At 41.4% G+C, this 19,135-nt stretch overlaps 1 protein-coding gene across 7 annotated transcripts in view; it reads right to left on the reverse strand.

Moving 5' to 3' along the window:
• VPS13B (vacuolar protein sorting 13 homolog B) overlaps nucleotides 1–17,953 on the reverse strand; it is a 482,877-nt gene extending 464,924 nt beyond the window's left edge. For 5 of the 7 annotated variants that reach the window (XM_075415801.1, XM_075415802.1, XM_075415804.1 and 2 more), the window contains exons 1-3: nucleotides 17,872–17,953; nucleotides 16,997–17,170; nucleotides 9,252–9,395 (exon numbers count right to left, since the gene is read on the reverse strand). In XM_075415801.1, coding sequence (XP_075271916.1) covers nucleotides 9,252–9,395; nucleotides 16,997–17,143 — 291 coding nt within the window. In that variant the 5' untranslated portion in view covers nucleotides 17,144–17,170; nucleotides 17,872–17,953. Of the gene's footprint in view, nucleotides 1–9,251; nucleotides 9,396–16,996; nucleotides 17,171–17,700; nucleotides 17,742–17,818; nucleotides 17,839–17,871 lie in introns of those variants that run through there. The other 2 variants (XM_075415799.1, XM_075415800.1) reach the window with 2 other exon arrangements.
• Between the last annotated feature and the right edge of the window lie 1,182 nt (nucleotides 17,954–19,135).

Here is a 19,135-nt window from a genome sequence, read left to right on the forward strand (position 1 = left end):
AGTATAAAGGAGCACAAAATAAATAGCACCAACGCTATGAACTGTCTGCCCATGATAATGAGGTCATACCTTGAGCTTTGTCAGTATGGACATGAGGACTTCACTCGTTCATGCCAAAGAAAGAAAATTCATCATGACAATCTGAAGCGCAGCCGCACTGCGCAGTTGTGCCACTATTACCTTTGTCCTGGGTTCACCTGGGATAGGGGTAATGTTCCCAAGAAGCTGACTGAGCTGACCCAAACAGCCAATCCAATGGGATATTCTACACCACGTGACGACACGCTCAGTGTTTAAGTGGGGAGCTGGCTGACAGAGGGGCTTTTGCTACTCGGAAGCAAGCTGAGCATCGGGAGGCGAGAACGTTGCATGGTGTATATGCTTTTTATCAGTATTACTGACTGTCGTTTTTTTCTCTTTGCCATTCTGTTAAACCATTCTCATCCCAACCCACAAGTTTTGCCTTTTTCCTTCTGATTCTCCTCCTGATCCCACCGGGGAGGTGGAAGGAGCGAGTAAGCAACTGCATGGTTCTCTGTGGCAAACTGAGGCAAAATCACAACAACCTCCCTTGTCAATCACTGCATCCCCATATGTCTAAAGTTCTTCCATCTTACTCTGAAATCCTCTTGACAAGTATGTTGTGCTACTTATAGAGAGTTCAAGATGCTGCTGAAAGTACGATGTGAGTGCTAATTTGCTGTCTTCTGTCCATGCCAAATACATAGATATTAAGCACTGGTATTTGCCTGTAATGTGGGACCTGCTTGACTACCACAGACAGTTTTCCTTTTTCTTCTAGTTTGAGAGAGATTACATTCCGAGAGTGCAATTCCAGACTGTTTGCAGATTATTTGCTATTTAAACCATTATATAAATGAACAGAGTGATTAAAAAAAAAAAGATTCTGCTTTCTTACCATGTAAACTTTTTGCTGAACCGTTGGATAAGAGGAACGCACAAATTTACTGCAGTCTCAGAAAACACTACAGAGATGATGTTTTATAAAGGAGGAGAGGGCAAAATAAAAAAAAAAAAAATAGTGGTGCTTGCACCATGGCCATAATTAGATGTTTCATGAGATAACTACTGTCACAGACATGCTAACTACGAAAAGCAGAGGAGTAGGCATCAAGTGTTGGTTAGATAGAGACTTTCTGAACCTGAACACCCAGAACAACTTCTGAAGAAAACCTCAACTGGTCTAGTGAGATTCACCGTGTTCCTAATCTGAGACCATACCATGGCTGGTGATCACAATGTATTGATTCTACTAACAACTCACAGAAGACCGCTGTTCTCATTAATTTCAGTTCCGAGCTGGAGAACATTATCATGTTGTGCACTACATTCTCCCTTTAATTTAATCCATAAGGATCCAGCTCCTTAGTTCCAAGGCAACCCCACGATGGAAGTCAAAGTACAGTAAGTCTGGACAACCAGGAGGCTTTTTCAAAAGCGCAGACTTGATCCGAACTACCCCACAAAGACGTACACAGAAAAGACCTTGTTCAGAAGACAACAGACAAGATGAGAAAAGGCAACATTTACTTACTAGATACTACTGCTCCAGCTGCTACAGGCACTGAAGAGAAAACTAACTACACACACAGCTCCTGACAGCTTCACAGAACCACAGAACAGCTTGTGTTGGAAGGGACCTTTAAAGGTCACCTAGTGCAGCCCCCCTACAGTAAGCACGGACATCTTCAACTAGACCAGGTTGCTCAGAGCCCTGTCCAACCTGACCTTGAATATTTCCAGGGAGGGGGCCTCCACCACCTCTCTGACAACCTGTTCCAGTGTTTCACCACCCTCACTGTAAAAATTATTTCCTTATATCCAGTCTAAACCTACCCTCCCTTAGTTTAAAGCCATTATCCCTTGTTCTGTCACAACAGCCCTTGCTAAAAAGATTATATAGGCCCCCTTTAAGCACTGGAAGGCCACTATAAGGTCTCCCCACAGCCTTCTCTTCTCCAGGCTGTACAGCCCCAACTCTCTCCATCTTTCCTCACAAGAGAGGTGTTCCAGCTCTTGGATCATTTTTGTGGCCTCCTCTGGACCTGCTCCAACACATCCATGTCTTTCCTGTGCTGAGGGCTCCAGAGCTGGACAGAGGACTCCAGGCGAGGTCTGGATGCAACCCTCTGGATGCAACGATCCAACCAATTCCTCATCCACCAAACAGTCCACCCATCAAATCCATCTCTCTCTGTTGTGGGGAACTGTGTCAAAGACCTTACAGAAGTCCAGGCAGACGATATCCGTAGCTCCTGCCTTGTCCACTGATGTAGTCACTCCGTCACAGAAGGCCACCAGGTTGGTCAGGCAGGACTTGCCCTTGGTGAAGCCATGCTAGCTGTCTCGAGTCACTCCCCTGTCCTCCATGTGCCTTACCATAGCTTCTAGGAGGATCTGTTCCATGACCTTCCCAGGCACAGAGGTGAGGCTGACAGGTCAGTAGTTCCTTATCTCACAGCACCTGTACTAACACAGAGCCACACCCTTGGCCTTGCATTGTCTTCATCACACTTCTAATTCACAAAGCGCATCCACTTAAACACACAAAATTATTGAAAATCATTGGTGTTATACAACCTCAATCTATTTTGCAATAATGACCAGGCTGATTTTGACAATGTTCCTCATGAAGTGAACTGCATTCAAAGTCTAAACTCCTTACCAAGAATACAGCCCCAAATATATTTTTGATTGCGTTTCTGTCCCTGAATCTACCACTACAGTAAACACGCCCAACACAGTGTACTTGGCTTCTCTTTTTCAAGATGTATATTGTTGACATTTACAGGACTAAATATTTCAAAGGAATAAAACCATCACGTTTTAAATCCTTCTAATAGCCATTTAATTTTCAGCCAGTTGGAGAGACTGTTTAGAATACAAGCTGGCAGAAAGAAAGGAAAACATATCTTGTTTACATGTTTCATGCACATATGTACTGTCATGATAAAAACTGGGAAAGCATTACAGCAAGCAGAAAGTTCAGCTGCAGTGGGCATTCACACATTCCCTGTCTTGCTCAGTCACCCACTGTTTGGCTGCTGAGAAAAGCGTTCTCCTAGTCAGATCCTTCTCACACAAACAGCATTACCTGTATTTTCAAGACACTGGGGCAGTTTATCATGTCTCATTTCTATGGGAGTTCTCAGAAGCTAGATACAGCACTGCTGATGAAGATGTCACCCCGTACTGCACAGAACAGAAAGCCAGAGTGCCTACTATCTGAATTCTTGTTCTTTAGCAAAAACACCTAAAAGCAAGGCTCACTCACCCAGACTAAGCACTAGGATTAGGTCAAGATTGCCCCTCAATTTTTGCCTATAGGCAGCACACCAATACTGGAAGCTCTCCTAGCACCCAGGCATAAGCATAGGAGGAATCCAGTGGTACCACTCATACCTTTCATAGTAATCATTTTCAGACATTTGAAATCACCATTACTTAGCCCTGAAAAGGGCATCAAAAAGAAATATGATGAGAAATTCACATGAAATGTGTCCAGCATGACTAACATAGTAACACACAATTAGGTAAGCAAGCCAGCTATTCAGGCTGAGGCCATACAACAGCAGTGGAAGCACTTGTACAGCTACAGTATTAATAAATGTGCCCACAGGCATCTTTGAACAAATTCATAGCAAACAATTTCTTCTTTTGAAAACAGAATTACTGTAAGTTAAAATGACAGATATCCAGCTTTTAAATAAGTTTCATATGAAAGTGCTTAGCAGAAAAAAAACAGGTAAATCCCATGATCACTCTTGCTTGTCCAGCTAGAATGCATGAATATTAATCTAGCTTTAAGCAAAGCTGTTCTGTACCTCCTCTTTAGCCACTCACTTCAAAACACTGAAAATACGAAGACAACAAGTGTCTGAACCAAATGCTGCAAGGCCTTTTCTATCAGGCATTGCAGCCTACCTTTACTCTACTGTTTCCTCTATTGAAAAAAATAAGTTTACTAAATGTTTTTGCAAGAGATTTGTGTGACATGGTATTTCTCCCCTAGAAAGATAACATCCTTGAATGAGAGTCTCCTACCTACAACATTTCTTTTCACATCAAACAATTTATATAAAAACATAAGAACTGTTCAGACTGGTGTTCTTGACAGAAAATAACACAAAAGCCAATCAAAGGCTCTGCCAAACCTTCCTGAACCTTTGGAAAACATTAAACTCTAAATAAGCCTGATTCACACAAAGGAATTTGTTTTAATTGCAAGAAATACAAAAAACTGCTCATTCGTTATACACACTTATTTGTAAGCATACACACACAGAAATGGATACAATCCCCTTTGTTACATTCAGCTATTACAATACAAATAAAAGCAGCATGAATTGGCACAGAATTTCATATTTGTCACAAACCTGAGATTATGATTCAATACCAGCTGACAACATAGTTTGCTTCGTGTAGGGCAACATAACCTCAATATAATCCTTTTTGGCACAGAGGTATTGTGGCACGGAGAGGGGAAGAGAAATGAGCAAAGAATTGCTACGCAGCTCAAAAGAAAAACGAAAAAAAAAGTTTGGGTAGAAAAAAGTTAAGAAGGGTGCAACAGGACAAAAAAAAAAAAAAAGGAGAAAATCTCTGGAAGGAGAAACAGCATCAACAGAAGTTTAGCAAGGGGACTTCAATTCTAGATAAAAGTCCTGAGATTTAATACAAAGAGATAAGTAATGAAAAGAATATAATACTGGAACTTTAACTACCCTCTAAAACAATACATAACATTCATGAAGAACAGTCTCATGAGTGTCAGTTACCATAACTTAACAAATAAAAGTCAAGCAAAATTCAGAATCACATTCAAGTGTGTAAGAACGCATTTCAAATCGTACTCACCAACATATTTCACGAAATTCATAACATTATGAACAGTCATATTTAACACCCGAGATTATGATTCAATACTAGCTGATGACATATTTTGCTTCCTGTAGGGCAGCTCTCAATATAATCTTCACCTTAAATTTTGTATGCAAACATTAAAACAGTATCAGATTTACTGACCTAAAGATACCACTATGAAAATGAGTGTCAAATAAAAATATTTGAAAAATAAAGACCTCGAGCTTCCATGCAAGCAAAAGAAAAGTAGAAAGGTGGGCCACTAAAGAATGTTAGTTAGTCCTCTCACTCCAACTCTTAACCATATTTTTGCTATCACTGAACAGCATGCACATACACTTAAATGGGAAAAAAAAGCACCGCTTGTCCCTACAACCACACATCACTGAACTACTTACTACAGCCCAGGTGAGAAGTGGAAAACAGCAAAGCACTGCTTTGGACATGCAGCTAGCTTCACCACTGAAGCAAACACATTCTATGACTATACCCTCAAACACAAGCCTTCTGTCTTTGCTTTCAAAGTCCTTCATAACCGGTCTGCATACCATATCTGCCATCTCAATCATTTCCCAGTCAAGATCAATTTCTTCTTTCAGCATTCCTTGATGACAGTCTCTACTGATTGTCAGATAAGAATATGTCTGTTATTCTGACAGTCATGCTTGTGGGCTGTTCTCCAACACTTCCACAAAGTTATTATATTCCTTCAAAAGCTTCTTTGTAATGCCTCATAAAACAAACAGTGCTTATTTGTCTGTATGCTGATCCAAACAACTACTTGGTTTCCCTGTGCCCCTCTAAGTGCTTGTATCTAACAGTCTTCTCTGATTCAGTAATTAGTTATCCTTGGGGTAGAGAGAGTTTTCATCTTCATATGCATCAGCATATTCCTGACGCACTGTGTCCTGATTAAAGGCAAGGACTCAAAAGCAAGGCAGTAATACAGATAATACATTTCTCCTTGAATCTCCTCATTTGCGTCAGTTCCAAGACTAAAAGCCACAGAATTCAAGGCTGAATGTAAAGAGGACTAGTCTTGTGGTTAGTAGTAATGTCAGGAAGGTGAAGGAAACAGACACAGGCTTGTCCTTCCCAATTCACACCAACTGAATTTAAAGCCTCCGGTTTGGGCACAGAGGTATTGTGGCACAGAGCGGGGAAGCGAAACGAGCAAAGAATTTCACATAGCTTAAAAAAATAAAAGGAAAAAAAAGTTTGGGTAGAAAAGGAAAAAGTTAAGAAGGGTGCAACAGGACCAAAAAAAAGGAAAAAAACTAGGGGGAGAAACAGCATCAACAGAGGTTTAGCAAGGGGACTTCAATTCTAGATAACAGTCCTGAGATTTAATACAAAGAGATAAGTAATGAAAAGAATATAACACTGGAACTTTAACTACCCTCTAAAACCATACATAACATTCATGAAGAACAGTCTCATGGGAGTCTGTTACCATGACTTAACAAATACAAGTCAAGCAAAATTCAGCAGCATATTCAAGTGTGTAACATTTCAAATAGTACTTACCAGCATCTTTCACAAAATTGATAACATTACAGTCATACTTTAAATTCTCAGTGCTGCATAAGATTACATTCATGAGCAAAACAGGCACAGTTGCATTAAGCTGACAGACATCAAAACACATTGCAAAATGCTTCACACCCAATTTCTACTTCAATTACTGGTATTAACCAAAGGCATAACCAAAAGAGCATATACAAAGCATGTTCAATAGAACATCACTTTTATCACTGCAAAGTTCTACTCCTAATGCACTTAAGTTTCATTTTCTTATAAAATAGCCATAATGATTTCACATTCTGGTTTTAGAAGTGGTACTATCACCTGCAGAGAAAAAGTACAGAATAAAAAGGGGAAAAGCGATGACCTTCAAATGCTCAAACTTCAAAATTCGCCAAAAATACACCTAATACTGCACTATGCATTTTGTATATCACTGGGTGAACTTGCCACTTATACAACACTCATCCTTAGAAAAGGATAATATTAGCATAAAACTAGAAGTTGAGCCATTACTGTATACTCCAAACTTTGACCTCAGCAGAGGAGATGCTGCAGTAGTATAAACAACAGAAAAACAACCAAACTAACACTGAAACTGAACTAACAAATACGTAGCATCAGAGTAAAGCACAGACGTACAAAAGCATTCCCAAGGGGTTGACACTCTTCAAAGACATACAAAAGGAGAGAGGTTTTTTGCTCACAAAAATCTGTAGGGTCCACTGGACAACAGCTTCAAAAAATGCCATGTATTTTAATCCCCATACATCTTCAAAATAAACATTTTTTGAAATAGCCCCTTTCCAAAGAATAGACATCACACTAAGTTGAGGTCAAAAATTGTATTTTTTGCTCAAGTGATACCACGCACGTGCTGATCACAAGTTTCATCTGAGGAAGTAAATGCAGGACCAAACCAATACATTTCTGAGAACTAAACTAAACTTCCTCACTAATTATGCTCTTTGCTGACAAGAAGTTCTTGGCAGAACAGTTCCAGTTGGAGCTAAATTCACTGAAAGTTCATTTTACTACCACAGAAATATTCTATTTCATTCAGGTTTTTTATCCACTGATTACAAAGATTTTTATGACAACTGGTTTTAGCCAAGTACGCTGTCACGCTGGAAGTTATAACGCAAGAATTTGTCAAAACATTTTCTTTTTATAAAACACTTTCAAATAGTAATTTAAGAAACAAAATTCAAGCTGTCAATTTTTTAAACCATATCCTCAGAAAACAGCATAAAACTGTTTTCATTTACATTCTTGTTAGTCAAAGATAATCCTTCTATGGAACGGACCCAAATTTTACCCTCCTGAGTGTACATGCCACTGAATAATTTGTTCAAATGTCAGTTGCAATTTTCAAAAATCCTTTCTTGCCTCTGAATCTTAAACATCTGTAACAAATACTTGTTTTGAGAGTGCTTTACATTCGTGACACTTGACCTTTTGCTGTATGCACCACAAAATTTAAGTTTCAAATACCATGCAAGCAGGAAATCTGATCATTCCAGCAGTAGCCGTCTGCATGGTCCAACATCAAATATTAGTTCTGGGTTGCACAAAGTCATGGGCTACACATCTTTTTCTGCAACTTCTATAATTAGTTGTAATTTGCTGCTTCTAAAACACATTTCTCACGGAACATCTGGCCTCGAAATCTTACCTTAACAGCGGAAAAGTACTTAGCATTTGGCTGCTGTTGTGCATACACGTGTGTATATGCACATACATGTATGCACATAGATAAAGTGGACCTACAGAACGTGAGCATATTCTGTGTGGGTGGCATGCCTAGGACTAGAGATTTCTACTCCAGCAACAAAAGCTTTTTAGCTCTGGAATTATAGAAGAATATTACAAGAATTATCAAACACAACGCAAACGTGTTTTCCAACATTCGTGCTGCCTTGTATCTGATTATTGATATTCAATGTTAACAGGTCACCAAGCAGCCTAGCAAACACTTGAGAGCTTTGCACAAATTGGAATTTCCTTTTGCATGATCCTTCATACAACTGGAGGATGCTACGCTGAAATTAAAATGTGACCAAGGCTTAAAATAAAAGGAAAAAAAAAAAACACACACACCCCACACCATAAAACCTCTCTAGAGTTAACGTACCACATTGACAACAAAAAAAGAAACAAACACCACTAGCTCAACATTAACATGCCCAAGTACTTTTTGTTAACTAAGTTAGACTTATAACAAGATTGAGCCACTGCACATTTCAGCTTCATTGTGTCAGAAAGATATCTTTCCTAAGCCTGTAAAATGGTGTAACGGACTAATTATTGCAAACAACTAAACAAGAAGCCCTTTGAGACCCTTACACGTAGGAAGTCTTCCTAGTACACTCAAGCAAGCACTATAACTTCTAAAGGGAAAAGAGAATTACACTCCAGGATCTTTAAAGCACTCCTTCAATAACAACAACACATCTTTTGAAAAACGCCTAATGCTCAGTGGTGCCACACACAGCTGTCTCAAGCAACCAGCACTGCTTCTTGGGAGGCAGAAGCTGGAAGTACACAGAACACTGTATTATTCCTGAAATCCATTTCTTGCCTAGTCATAGGAAAAATCTGGCAGAGCACTCAACACAGTTTTACATCTGCAAGAACATAGCTACAGCTAACAAAGAATTGAAAATATGCATAAAGGAAGATACTAGCCATGATGAGAATAACAATCTTAGCCTCTCAGAAAATAACAGGGACCACAACTTCACATGCCTGACCCTTCAGATAGCTTTAAAGATGGTGAGCTATAGGAGCTATTATTCTCATCAACCTCTCAATGCTAGAAAAGCATTTACCACACTTCTTACCTGAGCTCCATCCTTTAATTTCAAAATGCATTCCATTGTGTTGATAGTGATGACAACTGGTTCTGATCCCAATTTTGTCCATGGCACGTGAATCCGAAGTTCATGAATATGCCCGCTTAGAAAAGTAAATGGTAGTTTCAGCTCCTAACAACAACAAAAAGAGTAGTGAATTACCTACTGAAACATACCAAAATTCAAAACACATTTCTGACTTAAAATACTACAGTTCTAGCACAAAACATAAGTCAAAATTTATTCTCCCTCTTCAAATCAGCCATGTGCCATGGGACTTGGCAACTGGCTTTATAATTGCTTGCACACTTACATTGCAATTATTCTGTTCAAAGGAGACATGTGGATTACCATGTCCTTGATAATAAAACACAGTTTAAAACCATCTCTCACATGAAGCTACTGCAAAATATGTCGCTATTCAAGGGACAAGTAGAAATGAACCAGGTGGAAGTAAACACTTAAAGTGGTCTGCCACCTGCACTATTCTGAAGAACGCCAATTTGGAATTAAACAAATATTGACAAAGCCACAGCAAGGCAATTTCTTCCAAAATATTTTAGTACTTTGAGTTGTAAGAGCTCGGTGCTCTTAAGATTGGCCCATTGTTGTGCCGTTCACATCAAACTGCTTAGTAAATACAAAGTTATTTAATTCTTCGTTGGCAAAACCAGACTCCTCCTCACCAAGGTCTAATGTGGATGTCACACAGCTTTAAACACCGATGCAATTCAGTCCAGAACTGAAAACAAATGCCTGGCACTCCACCCAGTTAACGCATAGGTCACATCTCTGTAGGACAGCCCCAGTGAGCCAGCTGCTGCATGCAGCGAGTCAGCAGAAAACAAGGTGCCAAACTTTAGATAAATTCTTTGGGATACAAAGTGTTGAAATTTCCCCAGTAGCTTCACGGGTTCTCCTGGGAAGCATGAGCTTAACGCTTATCAGACAGGTCAGACAAGAGACCTGGTCCCAGGACTAGAAATCAAGATTTAAAATAATGAAAATAAGTGCTTAGTGCAAAATAAAGAAATAATATTTCATATTATGTCAGAATTAAGTCAGCATTCACAATACTAAGTATTCTAACGAGGCTTTAATGATGATATACATTCTCAGTTTGCTGATCTCCTATCCTGACATTTTTGGCTATAAAGGTTTAAAGTTTTAATGAGGAAAAAACAACTGATGTCTTCACCAGGAGTTACTTATAGCCTGGCATTTGTGTCTTCATCTTAGATGATGGGAACTACAGATGTGAATCTTGTCAGGTTGACAAATAAGTGAATCTAAGTCTCCCAGACACTGGGTGATAGTTTTGGCCATGAGAATAGAATATTTTCAGTTGGAAGGGACCTACAACGATCATCTAGTCCAACTGCCTGACCACTTCAGGGCTGACCAAAGGTTAAAGGATGTTGTTGAGGGCATTGTCCAAATGCCTCTTCAACACTGACAGGCTTGGGGCATCGGCCACCTCTCTAGGAAGCCTGTTCCAGGGTTTGACCACCCTCTCAGTAAAGAAATGCTTCTTAACGTCCAGTCTGAACCTCCCCTAGTGCAGCTCTGAACCATTCCCAGTCCTGTCACTGGATACCAGTGAGAAGAGATCAGCACCTCCCTCTCCATGTCCCCTCCTCAGGAAGCTGTAGGGAGCAACAAGGTCACCCCTCGCCCTCCTTTTCTCCAAACTAGGCAAGTCCAGAGTCCTCAGCCGCTCCTCAGAGAACATGCCTTCCAGCCCTGTCACCAGCTTTGTTGCCCTCCTCTGGATGCATTCAAGGACCTTCACATCCTTAAATTGTGGGACCCAGAACAGCACAGAGTGCTCGAGGTGAGACCACGCCAACGCTGAACACAGTGGGATAGTCACCTCTTTTGACTGCCTGGTTACGCTGTGTTTGATGCAGCCAAGGATGCTGTTTGCCCTCTTGGCTGCCAGGGCACGCTGCTGACTTGTACTGGGCCTGCTGGTGATCAGCACCCCCAGGTTCTTAGCTGTTGTGTGTCTTAGTAAACTCAGGGACATACAATCCTTTGTTCAGAACTTCAGAATTTCCCCAGCAAAACCAGGCAACCCAGGGCTTAAGCACCTTTGCACCTCATCTCAGCTCAGGTACTTACATGCTTCGACTCAGTACTCCTACAAATGAGTACAAGTTAAATAGAGAGGGTCCCTGAAACTCTGAGGTCAGGCAGGCAAGTTGCTAGGGAATTCCCAACAAATATCTAGCAGTGGATCCAGAAAGCCTGTTTTCTTGCACTGCTTGATCCTAGACCTATCCCTGCTGTATACAAGGTCTGTACGAATAAACTCTGAGGACAAGTGGATTTTGTATTTAGTACTTGTCATATATTATAAAGTCTACCTATAGAATATTTCTGTAAAGCTAGTTAGTGTTATTATTAGCCTACCATCTTGAAGCTGTAATAAAACCTTAGCAACATGTTTTGAAAGCCCACTAAATTTTTTTTTTTTAAGTAGTTACTATGTCATAAGCTCAGAGTTGAAATAACCACTATTGCAACTGTGACAGCTCAGCATCCTGAGATAGCCTCTAATTAGTCACCCAAAAGTGAAGTCAACTGTTCTTGCACATGAATACCTAGCACCTCACAGCGACAACAGCTGCTAAAAGGAGCAGTTTTAAGGAACACTCTCTCCATTCTGCAGCTGATACCTCCTCAGCCTTTCTACTGGTACTATGAAAAAGTCTCTCTTGCATTCAAGAGCTTAGAGTAGATGCAGCATATTCACTACCAACAAAAACCTTCAGAAAAGACAACTACACAAAATTCTGGCTCTATTTTTTTTGGAAAGTACAGCTTTCAGTTTGTAAATCAGTTCGGGGGGTTTAATGAACTTTCATTAAGGAAGTTTGGAGAAAAAAAAAAAAACCACAAATCACACACCCATCTCAATTCAGGGAAGCTCCTACCTCGGCCAGGCTTACACAAAGTCACATCTAATTCTAAGTCCCCATTACAAAAGATGACAGTTACAAGCTTTCTCATAAAAACAGTTTAAAGAAAATTGTTCATTTGTTTTCACAAAGTGTTCTTTCTTCATCTCATTCACTAATACTCTGCAGGATTTCAGCTGAAAGCCTCTCTCCTAAAAATTCTGCCTTAGACTTACAATCAACACAAACAAAATTTTAACCCAGGCAGTCTCAGTTAAGCCACTGAAAAGCAAGTACGGGGCAGTTTAGCTACAGATCTTGCTACACTGATGACACAATAAATGAAAAAGTACCTTATATCCCACAGCTTTGGGGGGAGGAGGAGAGGCCACAGAAATAAATTATCAAAAAAATATGCAATCTAAAAATACACGATGACTTAGGAGACAATGCTTTCATGAATCAAGAAAGCAAACTATCACTATTAACAGTAATGGAAATAAATTCCCTTTCTGCACTTGCAGATACATAATTTTTATGTCACTCATCAATACCACAATGTCTGTTTAGATCCTGACTTGTGTTCACAAATGTCAAGTTATTCATTTACTTCAAACAGTATTCTAGGATAGATCTTTTTCCACTGTTTGTCGGATGAATTTAACACATTCTCATTTTTGTCTAGTTAACTGTAACACACTGAAAGAAACTGAAGTAGCATTGCTTTCAAAATAAGGTGATACAACCAAATGCACGGCATATTTAGAAGACATAGTTGTTCTTTTTCAAAGGAATTTAGACACAAATGTTGTCTGGCATTATCCTAATTGCACAAGCAAGTTTCCATAAAGTAATACAGAGAAATCTTTGTTGTGCTATTTCAGTACACAATACAAAACAAATGTGTGCTAAATTTAGTACTTGTTCCTAATACAACATAATAAAGACCATTTTTATTCGTCCTTTCCTGTGCAATCTTTCCTCTTTCATTAAGGAAATTCTTAATATAGCTTTCATACTTCTAGGTAATTAGACTTTACATTTTAGATTTTACATTTACATAATAAAAATCCTTCAAAAACTTATGATATGACTGAAAACAAACCCCTGGGCTTGAAGCGTCAATAAGTGACCGACATCATGTGAGACTGTAGATTAGATGATCATAATTCACCTTGCCCTAAAATCTCCCCTTGCTCTAAAATACAAGACTCTCCCAAACTTTGGAGTGATAGGCAAGTACTGTTTCCACCAACTCAAAAAGTATTAACTCAAATAGCTTTAATTCATATTCAAGACTGTATTTCAGAAGTAACACAGTGGCACGTAAGACAGACGCTTACGGTGAGGATAGGTTAATGCCCTCATTTTCTTGAAATTATCTGAACTACATTAGCACTTGTCTTCTTTCTTTCTAAATTCTTGCAGATAAGAGAAGACCACACTACAATAAAAACCCAATAATATTTAGATTAAGTTTTCCTTTGTCTTCCAATCAAAGATCACTTTATCTTTCCCTTCTGAGTTTGTAAAGCAGCTAACATAATAAGCTACAATGTTATGGAAATATACACAAGCAGCAAAAAGAGCTCACCACGTACCCTATCTCTTTGGCACCATGATGTCAACAGAAATTTTACACACAATCTAGTTACCAAGTTCATAGGTAGTTCTGTTACCTCTGGTACCATTGTGACTTCACATAAAAGTTGTCAAAAGTGCTTAAAAGGTTTTCCCATAAAACAATATTTAAATATTAACTCTGAAGTTCAATTACAAAATATTTTCTTGAGTAGTTTTTGTACAATGTGGCACTTATGCATAGATGGAAAATTTCTTGGAATGCTTTATCTTCTAGTAGTTGAATCATCCAAGATAAAAAAAAAAAATAATATCAAGATTTTATTAGATTTAATCTTCAACTAAAGATAGTTGTTATAAAATCGACTGGCTATTCAAAGAGTGACATAATTATGTACAAAAGTTACATTGTACCTAGAAGGTTGAACCTGAGTACAAACTAGTACTGGTCTTTCACTACGGAACTGGTATTGCCAAAAAAAAAAAAAAGGGAGGGGGAGCGTGGAAGCACAGGGGAAGGACAGACCCTAAGAGTTATTGCAGTAACATTCAGCTGAGTTTAACAAGAGCATATAAAACATACGTAAAAACATGCAAAGTATTTTCAGGTACTGAAACGTTCTCTTTGGGTTTGATAAATCTTCTGTGTCAACAACTATATTACATTTGATTTCAAAAGGCACTGGTTCCATCTCGGTCCCAAAAATAAAGTAAGATCTTCCAGAAGACAGACAGCAGTTTCCAATCTGTTCTCATCTGTTCTTTGGGATTCTGTTTGGTGGCCCATACAAGCACAACACGAGATGGGAACGCTAACATCAGCTGAAGCGCAAGGAGTGAGGGGAGAAAGCAGAGACCTGTTGCCAAATCTGAGGTGCTTTGTCCAGGTAGTTTGGCACCTATGCTAATGTTCCCAAATAATCGTGTATCCACAAAAGCTGGAATTCTCTGAAAATATTTCAGGCTTCAGACACAGATATCCAGGGTACGTGCATTTGTATCCACAGCCTAAAGCATGAAATTAAGGCTGCATTCATGCCAGATAAGGAGCAGGAAACCAGGCTAGTAACAGCCCCGGACAAAAAGCAGAGCAGAGCGGCTAAGGTGACTAACTTTGGATACTATGAATCCTCCACGCAGAGAACCCAAATAAAATAATATATGCTTGTAATTTTTAGAGACTTTAGCTTTTCAAGGGAGCTCCCTGCCAGCCGCAAAGGCTTGGGGATGTTGTATTACCACATACTACATACTCCAAGAGTTTTGTTGAGCAGGCATAAAGCAGCATCCCTTCCACAAAAAATGAGAAAGACACCCTAAATACAGTCTGTGGGTCCAGACAAGTTCCAAAGAATAATAAAAGCCAAATTAAGATCACTACGTTTCATATAAACACACAGCCAAATAATGTACAAAAAAAAAAAGAAAAAAATCCGAGCTAAATTTTGCTTTCATTGCATATTCACATCCCCATTCAAGCTGCTAAGACATGAGCACAAGTACATATGGCAACATTTGCCTCTACAAGAGCCACGACATTAACAGATTGCACTGGATATTCAGGTACCCAGCTGGTACCCAGGCAGACAAAGATGAAACCAAGGATCACCTACCAGCAAACTGCATCTGTTTGAAAGGAAACAACATTGGTGACAGCAGCAAAATCCTAACAGTGCCAAGTTAATGTGGCAAGTTTGATACACCCTTCCCAAGTCATCATTTGTTATTATGACAAACTTTCTCTCTACACAGTAGAGCACCGGAACAGTTTACCCAAAGAGTGCGTTTTCCCAACCAATACAGGAGATTTCAGTACTCAACTGCAGAGAACCACAAGCTAATCTGACATAATGCTGGTAACAGCTCTGCTCACAACAGGAGATTGGACTAGAGGACCTCCAGAATTCCCTTCTGATCAACCCTTCTTTGCTTCCATAATATATGCACTAAAAAAAGTCTTTGAATATTCACAGGAGGAACACATCCTGCACAACTGAAGTCCCGTATCCACACTGGCTACATGGACAAGCTGTACCAAGAAAATGAGAAACTAAAAGTCTCGAGAGAAAATACAGAGGCCACCATCTACTTGAGGGGAGACAAATCAGGCTCTTTACAGAAGCACAGAAAATAGGGCAGGATCGCTTGAAAGACTGTCTCCTCTTCCAGAATAGGATCAGAGATACTTAATTAACCATAAATGTTTCTTTCACATTTTAAAAGGTCTCCCCTGATAAAGACCATGCAGCCTCCTCAGTCTATACCTCATAATCTCATTAAAATGTGAGAAAGTTTTCCTTGATGTCCAGTCTAAGTCTCCCCAGGTGGAACGTATTCCATTATTTCCTGTCTCACCCATATAACCCTTGTCCTATCTTGTCTCACTTTATTTTATTCAAAATTGAAAACCACATTCGCTGTCTTTTATTCTTCTTTCAGTGGCCATATTGTCTAAGCCTCCCGTTATCTTTTGCTGCATTTCTCTCAGCCCCTTCAGTTGGGCTACATCTGGACACAGGACTTTAGCTAAGACTCGCTACACCATGCACAACACAAAACAGCTTTATCCATCTCACAATGAACTCCTTAAGCTGTCAACTCAGATAAGCATAGAAGGAAACAGTCCCTCTGCTAAGACTTAACCAGTTCATACCAACAGCAGGCTCCAAATTCCATATCAAGTGTTCTACTTGGTCAAACCTGTCTTTTTAAGGCTAAGTTTTACAGAGCCTCTGATTGAATCCACACAAACCAGATGACCAGTTGACTCTGTCCCTCAATTTCTCTTCAGTTTAGATACAACTGGGATGTTGAAAACTGGAGTCACAAAACAATACAGAGAACACAAACCTGTGTTTAGTATGCATAATTAAAGAGAGATCCTGCTTTACCTTGTGATATTTTGCATTAGTTACTATAAGCAATTAGTAAATATGACTGGAAAAACAAAATCAAATTAATGTTCGTATTGTTAAACAATGGTTTTTAAAAGAAACATGTCCACAAAAAAGCCTTTCTCTTCACACCCCATAACTTACAGAATATGCAAAGAATTAGCATTCATTACTAAACAAACAGCATGGAATTAATGCAAGAATAACTAAATGCAGGGGGGAAAAAACCAACTTGCATAAGAAGAAAAACAGTGAGTACTAAATGAACGTTTATCTGTGTAGACCAATGTAAATCATTTAATCAACTTCTTTTAACTCAAAGACACAGACTGTAACTACTGTAAACATAACATACCTGTTCAAGCACATCCAACTTCAGTTCAAGCTTACTAAGCACAACATCTCCTCCCCAGAGCGAGAGCTGCAGATCTGAAGGCTTCAAGTTCTTTATGTAGCGATTGACATAACTCAGCAAAATAGGAGTCACATAGGACTCCAGCATTCTGGAAGATTTCTGCACTACAGGTCACTAGGAAAAAAAAAGACAAGACAGTAAGACATTATTTAGAAATCTGCCAGCCTAATTTTCAGTGAAACAACAGCCACACTGCTTGGATGTATAAAAAATTATACTGCAAATTCTGCTTTCTAAACATGTACGTCTATATATAGGCATACATATACTTACATATAAAGATGAAATACATACAAACATGAAAGCTCATCTATTTGTATTCACAGATTTCCAGCTTTTATACACATATATAGAGAGACAGGAACTAGTAACTGGCTTGCTCACTATCAAAAGAAAAGCCAACCCAAACAAACCTAAAACCAGAGAAGGAGGTCAAGCAGCCTACCGTGCTGTCACACGAAGTTTAAACGACAGAAACCCCGTCGGGTTTAACTGACAAAAGCCCACCCTAAACCCACCCCTCCCCTCCGGACACGCCTCGCCGACCCGACGCCTTCAGCACAGCGCACACGGCGCAGCACCGGCTCCCTGACATCCCTAACGCCGAGCACACCAACACCCTGCAAAACCCGAGCGGAGCTTACGCTAACGCTTGCCGCCGGCCCCCTCCCGCCCCTTGCCCGGCAGCCCGCCGCCCTGAGGGGACCCTCCCCCGCCTCCCCCCGGCACACCCCTCGCGCCTCCCTCCCAGGACCCCTTTACCTGCCCCTCCACACAGCTCCGAGGCTCCCCCCCCCCCCCCCCGCCGCCCTCACCGGGTCGGCCGGGCTGCGGGAGCCCCGCCCAAGCACCTCTCGCCCCTCCGGCTCTGCCACACGGCCGCTTCCGGGTTCCCCGGCGCGCGTGCTCCTCTCTCTAGCGTCCGCCGCCTCCGACGTCCTCGGCCGGAAGGGTTCTACGGGAGCACCGGGGCGAGGCCGGAAGTCGGGCTTGATGCCGGCGTGTTATGCGCCCTGCCAGGAGCGGAGGGGCGGGGCGTTGCGCCGGGGAGGGGGCGGGGTTTTTCGCGGGAGGGGCGGGGCACTGATGGCCGTTAGGAAGGCGGGAGGGCGCAGCGGAGCCTTCTCGTCAGCGGGAGATGGAGGGGTGGCGGGGCCGGGGGCTGCCCTAGGTGCCTCCTCAGGCGGCCGAGCGGGTCCTGCCTCCGCGCAGGGGCCGTTCCTGTCGCTGAGGAGCCCGAGGAGGGTGGGCTTCAACCCGCAGCGCCATGAACCCCTGCTGCTGCTGCTGGCTGCGTGGCCTCGGCCAGCCCCGGCTCCGTTGTGCTTCGCGTTGCTGTACTGAGGAGTGGCCATCTGGGGCGAGCCTCCGCGGCGGCTGGCGTGTTGGTCAGTGAAGATGGATGTTTTCTGGTTGGCTTTTGAGCGGAGCTCTGCTTAGGTTCTCTATTTCACCATTTCAGACGTGAAAAGAAAGTTACTTGGAAATGGCCTTGGTTACCTGCGTGCCCAGAGCTCCCCTCAATGTGTGGGGTGCAGAGAAAAGCCCTCCCCGGCGGCCCTGGGCCCTGTTGGGGTGGCTCCTGGCAGCCAGCAAATCATAGAATCGTTAAGGTTGGAAAAGACCTCAAAGACCATCCAGTCCAGCCATCCTGGGCCGCGCGCGGAGGAGCGGGAGCTGGCAGACTCCTCGCAGGCTGCATGCGGGTGGTCTGGGGAAGAGCGTGGGCTCACTTTTTTGGGGGGAGAAAGCGCAGTAGGCAGCGCCTGTGGGCATGGCTTTGATGTGGAGGGCGAGTAACGTTTTATAAAAGGTCTCTGATCTGAGTTTTCAAAGCCTGGAATATGCCTGTTGAGTTTTATATACCTCCTGGAAGTTTGAAATCCTGTGTGTTTAATCTGCATGGTGTAGTTGCATGGCTGAAAACACAAAAGGAGGCAACGTATAGGACATAGGGGGTAGGTTCATGTGAAGCGGGGCCCAAACTGGGCACTCAGGCAGGAGCCTGCCCCTCGCAGCAGTACCTGTGTTGAAATCCGGCTGAGCTGGTCAAGGTCTGAAGGCTGCAGCTCCTGGCAG

Source organism: Opisthocomus hoazin, chromosome 3, assembly GCF_030867145.1.
Source record: "Opisthocomus hoazin isolate bOpiHoa1 chromosome 3, bOpiHoa1.hap1, whole genome shotgun sequence".
Lineage (NCBI taxonomy): Eukaryota > Metazoa > Chordata > Aves > Opisthocomiformes > Opisthocomidae > Opisthocomus > Opisthocomus hoazin.